The sequence below is a fragment of the Anolis sagrei genome, chromosome 1 (genome assembly GCF_037176765.1).
Source record: "Anolis sagrei isolate rAnoSag1 chromosome 1, rAnoSag1.mat, whole genome shotgun sequence".
In the NCBI taxonomy this organism is placed as follows: domain Eukaryota; kingdom Metazoa; phylum Chordata; class Lepidosauria; order Squamata; family Dactyloidae; genus Anolis; species Anolis sagrei.
The window spans coordinates 117,288,201-117,301,038 of NC_090021.1; the positions used below are offsets into that span (position 1 = coordinate 117,288,201).

At 40.5% G+C, this 12,838-nt stretch overlaps 1 protein-coding gene across 8 annotated transcripts in view; it reads right to left on the reverse strand.

The window, feature by feature from the left end:
- PHF3 (PHD finger protein 3) overlaps positions 1–12,838 on the reverse strand; it is a 53,760-nt gene that overhangs the window by 25,352 nt on the left and 15,570 nt on the right. For 2 of the 8 annotated variants that reach the window (XM_060752813.2, XM_060752812.2), the window contains one exon: positions 783–935. The exons of 2 other annotated variants lie outside the window; for them this stretch is intronic. In XM_060752813.2, the coding sequence (XP_060608796.2) occupies positions 783–918 (136 nt within the window). In that variant the 5' untranslated portion in view covers positions 919–935. Of the gene's footprint in view, positions 1–782; positions 936–1,202; positions 1,273–12,838 lie in introns of those variants that run through there. 4 more of the 8 variants (XM_060752817.2, XM_060752816.2, XM_060752814.2 and 1 more) reach the window with 3 other exon arrangements.

Below are 12,838 nucleotides of genomic sequence, written 5' to 3' on the forward strand. Positions count from 1 at the left end.
AGGACTATTTGCTTATAAAATTCCCAAAATAATATCCCAGAAATTATTAAAAGGGAATAGTAATCACTTCAAGTTCTTGAATATTTCCACTCAAACAGTAACACTATCAAATTAATGTCATATCACTGATTTATGGTCAATCTATCCTAGGGTTTTCTTGGAAAGGTTTATTCAGATGAGGTTTGACACTACTTTCCTTTGAATGCAGAGAGAGTATGATCTGCCCAAAGTCACCCAGTGTGTCTTCATGACCAGAGCAGATTTAAACCCTAGTCTCCTGGAATGCTGATCCAATGCTCAAACCGTTATACTATGCTGATATACAATGCAGAATTATATTTATATATCTGAATGTCAACAATGGAACATATACATACATAACCTACGCCAGGACATGTAAAACTGTTCCACACACGACCCATTTCTGCCTGAGAAATATTTACATGACCCCTGGTATATAGGTATATAAAAAAAGTATAAAAACCAAACATCTATGGATAATAAAGCAGTTATTAGCAAGGCTTGCTAAATATGCCGATTTTCTTTTTGTGGAGTACAGCTGAAGAATCTTCTGCAGAGTTCACTGCAAACACTGCAAAACAGATCCATGCAAATGAATAAAATAGCCACTAGGTGACATTCAGAAAACTTTTACTATTGCCAATTTTGGGGACCCCAACATTGAGCTAAAGGGGACCCCACTTGGGGTTTAAGAAGCAGTGGTCTATACTAAATGTAAAAAAATGCCCCACTATAATTTTGACCTTTTTCTGAATAATTACCTTGTGTCATTAAACGTGGAGATTTTCTTGGTGATTTGACTGTTGTGGCATCCATCTGGTCCCTCAATTTCCTGTTAGATGAAAGATCATCTTCATCAATGGTACTGTGGACAGTTTCTTTAACTCCTTCATCCATAATATCATCAAGTGCAACTAAAAAATAAACAAAACAAAACAAAAATCCTAAACCTTAAAAGTATCTACTTAGGCTGCAGTTTCATGAAATTGGCCATAAAAGTTAAGATTAGCTAAAAGAAAATGAATGTAATGGGATGATATGTAAAAAAGACTGAGAAGCATGATTAGGAAATATGATGTAAAAATTTCCTGCAAGTTAGGTAAAACAAGCCGACGTCCAGAGCAGTATATTTCTTATACATGGTCCTGAGAAAGAGTCATAACCAGTTTTAATGGACTCACATTTTATTGATTTGCCACAGGAAGTTCTCAGTCCTTAAAGGATCAGCTGTCCCTCACTGTCCCTTCCCACCTATGAGAAAGAGAATTTAACAATGGAAAGAGCTGATCCAAATGTGAAAATTTCCTATACCCATATTTTTTTTAGTTTGCTCTGACTTTAAATATAGAATGCATTCATCTGTGTCTGCAACTTGATAGTTATCCATAAATGATTCACCTGATAAGCTTTTAGCCATAGCCTAAGAACCACAGCAGAACACTGCAGCTCTAAGCATACTCTAAGCAGAGTATGCCCCACTGGATTCACGGAATCTACCTTTATAAAAATAAAAAAATATGTTCAGTTAATCAGTAAGTCCGAATACTAGCTCAAGGCCAAATAACACAAAAAGCCTTTCCCCCACCTTCCTTGTCACCAAAAGCCTTTTTCTCACCTCTCTTGCTGCCAAAATCCTTTCTCCCACCTCCCTTGCCACCAAGTTTTTTCCTTGCTTCCCTTGTTGCCAAAAGCCTTTCACCCATCCTCCCTTGCCACCAAAAGCATTTTCCCTCTCTTCTCTTGCTGCCAAAAGCCTTGTTCTTATACCAGCAAGAATAAAATACCTCTTTGTATCAATAATAGTAACAATCCTGTCATTAATATGCTCAGATAACTTTCAACCAAAGTCTATCCACATGCAATGTAACAGTCTAAGGCTAAGCAAACAAAGAATCTTTGGCCTCTTCTATGTATCGTAATAGCTCTTCAACTTCATCCTCTCTGTCTTCTCTCCAGGCTAAATATCCTCAGCTTTTTCAAACTTTCATCACAGATTTGTTTAGCATTGGATATAGTATTAGTTAGACCTGCTTTAATAGTAGCTCTCAACAGTAGCTCTCAAGCAACCAGAAACTACATGGAAATTCCATCCACCTGACCAGGTGCCCCATCCCTCAATCAACCACATTTGAATGGTCCCAATGTTGGCATCCCAATGGCTAATAGTGCTGGGGAACTTCAATGTCCATGCCAAGATTGTTCTGTTGGGAGCGGCTCAGGAATTCATGGCCACCATGACAACCATCGGTCTGACCCAAATGGGTCTGGTCCCACCCATAGTGTTGAACACACATTAGATCTGATCTTCTGTTCGGGACGACATGAGGGCGATGGTATCATGAAGGAACTGCCTACAGTTCCTTTGTCATGGACCGATCACTACCGGGTCAGATTTAGGGTCATTTGGGCTCTGCAGGGGTGGAGGACCGATTAATATAGTGCACTCCAGAAGGCTCATGGACCCAGATGGATTCCTGATGGCTCTTGGGGAGTCTCTTGCCACTTCTATAGCTGATTCTGTTGAGGCTCTTGTGGGCCTCTGGAATAAGGAGGGTAATAGGGCAGTTGATGCAATTGCTCCTGAATGTCTCCTTTCACAGAGCAGAGCCAAATAAGCTCCCTGGTACTCTAGGCAGCTGGCAGCGATCAAACAAGTGTAACAGAGGCTAGATCAGTATTGGCAGAGAACTTGCAGCGAGTCTGACTGAGCACAAGCTAAAGCGCATTTCAGAAATTGTTTGTTGTAACCAATATTGCATCTGCAAAGAACCACCCGAGAGAGCGGTTAGAGGACTTGTAAACCCTGCTCAGGCAGAGATCTCTGACCAATCGGCAGCTCATTGTAATGAATTTGCAGATAAAGTTGCTTTGATCCATTCTGACTTAGACACCAGTTTTGATGCAGTCTCCGTGGATGTGGCTGAGGCATCTGATTGTTCGATTTTAATGGATTCCTTTCCATTCATACAGCCTGATGATGTAGGCAAGATCTTGGGAGAGATGGAGGCCACCACCTAGTCTCTGGACCCTTGCCCTTTCCTGGCTAATTAAGCAGGCCAAAGGGGGGGGGGGCTGGTCAAGTGTGTGAAAGTGCTGGTGAATGTATCCCTGAAACAAGGCATAATGCCAGTTAGCTTCAAGGACACAGTAGTAAGACCATTATTAAAGAAACCAGCACTGGGTTCAACTCAAATGGTTAACTACTAGCCAGTTTCAAATCTCCCCTTTTGGGCAAGGTTCTGGAGAAGGTGGTAGCCTCTCAGCTCCAAAGCTTCTTGGATGAAACCAATTATCTAGATCTATTTCAATCTGGTTTCAGACCTGGCCATGGAACAGAGATGGCATTGGTCACCTTGGTAGATGATCTATGAAAAGAGCTCAACAGGGAGAATGTGCCTTTGTTGGTTCTCCTGGACCTCTGAGGTGTTTGATATCATCGACCAAGGTATCCTTCTGAGTCATCTCTCTAGGATGGGGCTAGGAGGCACTGTTGTCCTTCCCAGGGGATCAGACTCAGAAGGTCGTGCTGGGTGACTCCTGTTTGATCCCCTGGCCTGTGGCCTGCATGGTCCCACAGGGTTCTAGCCTGTCCCCCATATCTACATGAAACTGCTGGGTGAGATTTATATTTATACAGAGGACACCAAACTCTATTACTCCTTTCCACCAAAAGCCAAGGATGCAGTCCTGATCCTAAACCAGTGCCTGTCATCAGTAATTGACTGGATGAGGGCTAACAAATTGAAATTGAATCCTGACAAGATGGAAGTGCTCCTGTCAGTCATAAGGCAAACCAGAGTAAAGAGTTATAGCCTGTGCTGGATGGGATTACACTTCCCCTGAAGACACAGGTTCACAGCTTAGGGGTGATCCTGGATTTACCGCTACCATGGAGCCTCAGGTGTCAGTGGTGGCCAGGAGCGTCTTTGCACAATTCAAACTTGTGCACCAGCTGGGACACCTTGGGATGCCAGATCTGACCATGGTAGTTCCACGCCTTAGGCACATCCCATTTGGATTACTGCAATGCGCTCTACGTGTGGCTGATATTGAAGATAGTCCAGAAGCTTCAACTGATTCAGAAATCAGCAGTCAGATTACTTACTGGAGCTCCGCACAGGGAGAGAACCACTTCCATGCTGAAACAGCTCCACTGGCTGCTTCCAGGCTAAATACAAAGTGCTGGTTATTACCTTTAAAGCCCTAAATGGTTTGGGCCTAGACTATCTAGCAAACCGCATCTCCTGGTACAAGCCTGCCCAGGCTCCAGTCCCACCCCCATGTCAAAAAAGGCTGGTGGGAACGAGAGAGGGGGTTTCTCCATGATCACCCCCGCCTCTGGAACTCCCTCCCCAAGGAGATCAAAATGGCTCCCTCCTTACTTTCTTTTAAGAAACAGCTTAAAACTCTTCTATGCTCTCAACCATACAGTGAGGAGAAAGTATAGAATTTTTAGTATGAATAAAATGGAAAGGAATGGGTATGACACTCAGGCTAGCTATCTTTTAAACTGTTATAATCTGATGTTGTGAACTGTTTAATTTTAAAGTCTTGTCATATAATGTTGGGTGTCGTAATTTACTGTTCGTGATTTTCTGTTTAATTTTTTTACAGTTTCTGTTTTTGGATATTGGCATTGAACATTCGCCTTTGTTGGAAACCGCCGTGAGTCCCATTGTGAGATAGGGCAGGATACAAATAATGTTGTTGTTGTTGTTATGCCCTACCTAGTGTATAAGCCTTTTCTTTTCATTTGGCCTCCTGAATTCTCCTTCCTACTATGTATTTCTTGAAGGTTAAATATATTTTTTATAAAGTACACATCTGGTGAAAAATAAATGACATTTAAAATATACACTGAAGCCAGGTAGGCAACTTTTGGCTCTAAATATATTTTGGACTACAATGGTGACAGCCCCATATCCCTCATACAGCTCTCTATAGGTCTGTCTTCAGAATATGTTCAGAAACCTAGCTAACCCAGAATACTCTAGCCAGACTACTAAAGAGGTGATTAAAGGAAACATGTAAATGTTTTGTTACAATTAATGCACTATTCATTTATTTATTTATTTATTTATTTAGTACACTTGTATACCGCTAATATCTCAGCCTGTGCGGCGACTCATTGCGGTTTACAACATATTTAAAAATACAATATTCACTTTAAAAATATAAAATAAAATATAAAAATACATACATATACATACATAGTATTGGGCCACCAATACAGACCGGAACATCTCATAGTTAAAGTCGTAATCCAATTCGTTATCCTTGATTGCTAGTCCATGATCAAAACATCATCACATCGGAATTAGTTGAAAACTTGCTCGAACATCCAAGTTTTCAGTTTTTTCCGAAATGCCATTAGCGAGGTGGCTGATCTTATTTCAGTAGGGAGGGCATTCCAAAGCCGGGGGGCCACCACAGAAAAGGCCCTATCTCTCGTTCCCGCAAGCCGCACTTGTGAAGCAGGCGGGATGGAGAGAAGGGCTTCTCCTGAAGATCTTAGGGTCCTGGTGGGCTGATAGGCCGAGATACGTTCGGATAGGTATGTAGGGCCAGAACCGTTTAGGGCTTTAAAGGTCAAAGCCAGCACTTTGAATTGGGCTCGGTAGCTAATCGGTAGCCAGTGGAGCTGGTACAGCAGAGGAGTTGTATGCTCCCTGCGCCCTGCTCCTGTTAATACCATGGCTGCCGCCCGTTGGACTAATTGGAGCTTCCGGGCCGTCTTCAAAGGCAACCCCACGTTTACTTTTGAAAGCACTGTTTTATCCTATTCAACTGGGACTATGCCACTTGAAAGGCTGCATGAAAATGGGGGCAGGGCTCTGTTGTCCAGCATAGGCCAATGTAGCCTCCAAATTCCTGGCTGTTCTCCACCTCTGCTATAAAGGATATATGTATAAAGACCTATCCCATGCAATCTGAGGGGGTTAGAGTTGTGGTGTTGTAGAGTTGCCAATCAAAGTAGCCTGCCAGGAATACTAGTTCTCACTCAGTGTATTACGTCATCATCAGCCAATTAAAACAATAGCAACATCAGAAATTATTGTCTTGAGGCAACAGACCAAAACTCTTTTCAATACAAGCTGCTAGAAAGAACCACCCACAACTGTAAGAAACAGTTTTAAAGACAGCACTAGAATCACAAGATTTTAGATTGCTAGCAGCACTAAAATTACATTTTCCACAATTTTAAGTTCTTTTAGCTCCAATGAGATGACTTGTAAGTCATAATTATCCATTGGAATAAAAGATCATCAACAAAATTGTGAAAACAATGAAGGAAATTAGGCAGACAAAGAAGTAGCATAAACATAATATTAAAGACAACATATTTGTAAAACAAAAAGGCAATCCTCATTCAAGGATAAACTAGCTATAGTGAGTGAGAGAAAGGCACAGGCACAAAGATTCTCCTTGTGCTCAACAGTTTCAATTCTTGATGGTCACTATAAGGATAGCCATTCCAGTGTAGTGGCTTGAGCATTGGACTGTGATTCTAGAGACCAGGGTTTGAATACCTGCTTAGCCATGAAAACCCAATACGTTAACTTAGGTGAGTCATACAGTCACAGCTCCAGAGAACACAATGATAGATCATCTTAGGGCCACTTAAAGTCGGAAACGACTTGAAGGCACACAACAAAAACAACATAACTGAGTGTGCTTGCTTTTGTTTTTCCATAAACCTATCCCCCTTCCTGTACTGAATCTTATAATGCCTTGTTAAAGATGTTTTTAGACCTCAAACACTGAAAATACATGTGAATAAATAAATATTTTCATCATCCTCTTCCACAAGATATTCTGAAATATTTTTATTGGAAAAAATTCAACAAGAATAATTGTAACACACAGTCAAGAAAATAAAATACAGAGATACTTTGGACAAAGGACAGAAAAGGAAAGGAGATAGCAAATGATGAAGCTACAACTTCTAACTACTATGTTTTTGTTCATTCGTTCAGTCGTCTCCGACTCTTCGTGACCTCATGGACCAGTCCACGCCAGAGCTCCCTGTCGGCCGTCACCACCCCCAGCTCCTTCAAGGTCAGTCCAGTCACTTCAAGGATGCCATCCATCCATCTTGCCCTTGGTCGGCCCCTCTTCCTTTTGCCTTCCACTTTCCCCAGCATAATTGTCTTCTTTAGGCTTTGCTGTCTCCTCATGATGTGGCCAAAGTACTTCAACTTTGTCTCTAGTATCCTTCCCTCCAGTGAGCAGTCGGGCTTTATTTCCTGGAGGATGGACTGGTTGGATCTTCTCGCAGTCCAAGGCACTCTCAGAACTTTCCTCCAACACCACAGCTCAAAAGCATCAATCTTCCTTCGCTCAGCCTTCCCTAAGGTCCAGCTCTCACATCCGTAGGTTACTACAGGGAATACCATGGCTTTGACTAGGCGGATCTTTGTTGCCAGTGTGATGTCTCTACTCTTTACTATTTTATCGAGACTGGACATTGCTCTCCTCCCAAGAAGTAAGCGTCTTCTGATTTCCTGGCCACAGTCTGCATCTGCAGTAATCTTTGTGCCTAGAAATACAAAGTCTGTCACGGCCTCCACATTTTCTCCCTCTATTTCCCAGTTGTCAATCATTCTTGCTGCCATAATCTTGGTTTTTTTGATGTTTAGCTGCAACCCGGCTTTTGCGCTTTCTTCTTTCACCTTGATTAGAAGGCTCCTCAGCTCCTCCTCACTTTCGGCCATCAGAGTGGTATCATTTGCATATCTGAGGTTGTTAATGTTTCTTCCAGCAATTTTTACCCCAGCTTTGCATTCATCAATCCCCGCACATCGCATGATGTGTTCTGCATACAAGTTAAAAAGGTTGGGTGAGAGTATGCAGCCTTGCCGTACGCCTTTCCCAATCTTGAACCAGTCTGTTGTTCCGTGGTCAGTTCTTACTGTTGCTACTTGGTCCTTGTACAGATTCCTCAGGAGAGAGACAAGGTGGCTTGGGATGCCCATCCCACCAAGAACTTGCCACAATTTATTATGATCCACACAGTCAAAGGCTTTAGAATAGTCAATGAAGCAGAAATAGATGTTTTTCTGAAACTCCCTGCCTTTCTCCATTATCCAGCAGATATTGGCTATCTGGTCTCTCGTTCCTCTGCCTTTTCTAAACCCAGCTTGAACATCTGGCAACTCTCGCTCCATGTATTGCTGGAATCTTCCTTGCAGGATCTTGAGCATTACCTTACTGACATGAGAAATAAGGGCCACCGTACGGAAGTTGGAGCAGTCTTTTGCATTTCCCTTTTTTGGTATGGGGATATAAGTTGATTTTTTCCAGTCTGATGGCCATTCTTGTGTTTTCCATATTTGCTGGCATATGGCATGCATCACTTTGACAGCATCATCTTTTAAGATTTTAAACAGTTCAGCTGGGATCCCGTCATCTCCTGCTGCCTTGTTGTTAGCAATGCTTCTTAAGGCCCATTCAACCTCACTCCTCAGGATGTCTGGTTCTAATCCATTCACCACACCGTCAAAACTATCCTCGATATTATTATCCTTCCTATACAGATCTTCTGTATAGTCTCGCCACCTTCTCTTGATCTCTTCAGCTTCTGTTAGGTCCCTGCCATCTTTGTTTCTTATCACACCAATTTTTGCCTGAAATTTACCTCCAATGTTTCTAATTTTCTGGAAGAGGTCTCTTGTCCTTCCTATTCTGTTGTCTTCTTCCACTTCCAAGCATTGCTTATTTAAAAATAGTTCCTTATCTCTTCTGGCTAACCTCTGGAATTGCACATTTAACTGGGCATATCTCCCCTTATCCCTGTTTTCTTTTGCTTTCCTCCTTTCTTGGGCTACTTCCAGTGTCTCAGCAGACAACCATTTTGCCTTCTTGGTTTTCTTTTTCTTTGGGACGTACTTTGTTGCCATCTCCTGAACAATGTCTCGGACTTCTGTCCATAGTTCTTCTGGGATTCTGTTTACTAAATCTAGTCCTTGAAATCTGTTCTTCACTTCCACTGTATATTCGCTAGGAATGTTAGTGAGGTCATATCTCACTGGTCTGTGTATTTTCCCTGATCCCTTTAGTTTTATTCTAAATTGTGCAATAAGAAGTTCGTGATCTGAGCTACAGTCAGCCCCAGGTCTTGTTTTCACAGACTGGATGGATGTCCGCCACCTTTGGCTGCAAAGGATGTAGTCAATCTGATTTCGGTGCTGACCATCTGGTGAAGTCCATGTGTAAAGCCGTCTTTTAGGTTGTTGGAAGAGAGTGTTTGTTATACACAGCGAGTTTTCCTGGCAAAATTCTATCAGCCTGCGTCCCGCTTCATTTTGTTCTCCCAGACCATGCTTGCCTGTGATCCCAGTTGTCATTTGACTTCCCACCTTGGCATTCCAGTCTCCTGTAATGAAAATAATGTCTCTTTTTGGTGTATTATCCAGTAGGTCCTGTAGATCCTCATAGAACTGATCTACTTCTGCTTCTTCAGCAGCTGTGGTTGGGGTGTATATTTGGATCACTGTGATGTTGAAAGGCTTTCCTTTCTAACTACTATACCTCCCAAAAAATTTTTATCATGACAAGATGAGGTCATTCCTAACAGCCTATATTTTAAATACACTAAATAAATTTGTCTGGGAACAGACAGTCCTAGACTGAAGAAGTAAATCTCTGCTTAAATGTGAATCTGTTTTGACCATTTGGGGAACAGTGAAAGAGTGCCAACAATTACTTAAAAACAAGAGTCATAATGCCATCAAATTAAACATATATACAAAAAGGGGGTTTTGCACAGAAAGAAAAATACAATGTATCTTAAGAAATGTCCAAAAATAAGTATAAGTTAAATGAAAGATATAAAGTACCGTTCAATTAGTTACATTCCTTGAGAAAACTGAGGTTATCTAAGAACATTATAAAACAGGTATAATGACATTCCAAAAACATACCAGCTTCTTTAATCTACTGAAATGATTTCTTTGAAGTACTGGAAGTCTTGCCAAATTTAGAAAATTTTTTAAAAAAACCAGACGCAATTCTGGCAAATTAAAGGATAATGAATTAAGACAAACTAAGACAAAATCTGAACAAACACTATAATAATACTACATTGGAAGTAAGAAATGATCCAAATAGTTGGATGGCAGTCAAAGACAGAAAACTGCATTAAAACCAGAAAAATTCTTTGTATCAGTCCCAAAGTGGCTACAAGTTTCTTGAACTTGATAATATTAACTCAGGTATTAAGATCTGCAGCATGAAGCTGCTCAGTTTTATAATAATATGCCTTCATAATATGCCTTCAAAATTGGCTTCTGTCCAGTCCCCTTTTGCAAGTATTTTATAGAAGAGCAGGAACATTTGGGAATGTGACCTAACTTCTATTCTCAGACAGTAGGTGTAAATGCTAAGAAAAGTAAGACAGCTTTTAAAACAAACAAATAAAACAACTGGCTAGCGGCTTCTGAAGATAGAACACAGGGTCAGATTGTCCTATGATCTAGTTTAGAAAACTAAAACCTGCATGGACAGCCATTCATATCCACAGATTCAAAATCAATTCCTTCTAACACCCATAGCTTTCCATCCCTCCAAAAAATATCCAAAAAGGAAAACTTAATTTTGAGATTTTATATATTTACATATATATCCACTATTACATTGTTTATATTGGGACTTGAGCCTCCATGAATTCTGGTATCCACAAGAGGTCCTGGAACCAAACCTCAGCTGGTACCAATGGCCCACTGTACTTCTTGCTGAAGGCTGGGCCAAGAACAGCTAACAGACTCTGGCTTTCAAATGCAATTCCATCAATCCAGTGAATACCCGGAACCAACTGTGTTCTTAGCTTTAACAGAGTTTTTACATTTTTATGCCATACACATATGCTGTACACATATGAAAGCAGTCAGAGCAGAGCTAGAAATATATTCTATCGAAGGACTTGCTAAAATCAGGGCCTTTAACTACTGGTCTAAAATAAGAAACCTCAAAAACAATAGACTTCCAAAATTGTGCTTTTTAGAACAATCTAATGGCCAAAACCAAACCTCCTGGTCAGAACAATTAACAAGATTCCTCCGCACCTGCAGATTACAAATTGCCTCCTTAGGCCAGAATAGGGATGCTGAAAAAGGACAGTAACTCAAAGGATCCTAGATATTGAAGCCCAGAAAGATATAGCCACCCTGTCAAACACAGGATCCCTGAAGTGGTTAGGGCGTTTTAAACATCATTTCCAGAGGGCACCATACCTAAAAGTTGACATGCCAACTCATCTAAGAACCACTTTTACCAGGGCAAGATTCGAACAAATTGAATCCATGGAGAGACACGGCAGATTCAATCATATCCCATACGAAGAAAGGCTATGTATCTGCGGTGCCCCTGAAGCCGAAAATCTGGACCACATTTTACATCAATGCAATCTATATGCAAAAGAAAGGAAAAAATACTTATGGCCTTTTATTTGCAATAAAACAAGTTGGGATACAGCAGCCAAAACCTCATTTCTGTTGGCTGGTAATAGGCCCATTCTGACAACACGAGTTGCCCTTTATCTGTTTAAAGCTGCTAAAAGGAGATCAGAGTACATAGATCAGATTGGGGTGAAGTGTAGGGGAGACGAGGATAGTTGATGCATATATATGGCTACCTGTATATTTGTATTTTATTTTAAGAGGACTAGATTTATGTTATGTCTGCATTGTTTGTTTTTGATAAGGCCAATAGGCTAATCAATAAAAATTGTTGTTGTTGTACATATATGAAAGAGTATCTTAAAAAGGATGTACTCTCTAATTGCAAATGTTAATTCAGATTTCAGCTTTTGGATGTCACAGTTTATGATATAATATTTGATATTAGATTGCTCTAGAACCAGTTTCATGTTTTACTATCCACATCCAGAAATACAATACAATAAAAGGGAAAAAAACATATAATTAATCTGCATGAAAAACAGCCATAAAATATTTTTTACTTTGTCAAACACAGTACGATTCCTTTATCCACAGATTTAATATCCATGGTTAATTTGTCCACACTCCAAGATCATTGCCCGCTGAAGTGTTTGTGTGGCTCTCCAGGTCCTTCAGTACAATTATATGGTAAGCTTCTGGCCCCGAGTATACTCAAAATTCACTTATCCATAGTTTATGGTCTTGGAATGTACTCTCGGTAGATACATGCGATCCTACTGTACTGTTTCTGCTTAAATAAAGAGTTGGCAATTGTCAGTGGCCAAGAAGACACATAAGATGTTCTTTTAATCCCCAACTGCTTCCCAAAAACTTCAGTTAATTCCTTTACACAGTAGGTTCCAATGCTTTAACAAACTGCACTAGTTTCAAATGAATTCTGTCCTCAGAAAAGGCTAGCTACAGTTCAAAAATAAAATAAATCAAAGTTTCCTAAGAAACAGAGAAGCAGTTGCAACACTCTTTGGATTTAGACCATTTTGTAACCACATCCTTAATTTTGGCACGTAAATGTGCCCCCATTTATATATTAGTTAGACTGATACGTGAATAAAAACTATTCCCAGCTGACAAACATCCAAGATCCAGTTGGGTCATCACTTTTCAGCGTCTACAACAGGGGTCTTCAAACTTTTTAAACAGAGGGCCAGGTCACAGTCCCTCAAACTATTGGAGGGCCGGATTATAATTTGGAAAAAAATATAATTTGAATTCCTATGCATACTGCACATACCCTTTTTGTAGTGCAAAAACACTTTAAAACAATACAATAATTAAAATAAAGAACAATTTTACCAAATAGAAACTTATTAATATTTCAGTGGGAAGTGTGGGCCTGCTTTTGGCTGATGAGATAGAAT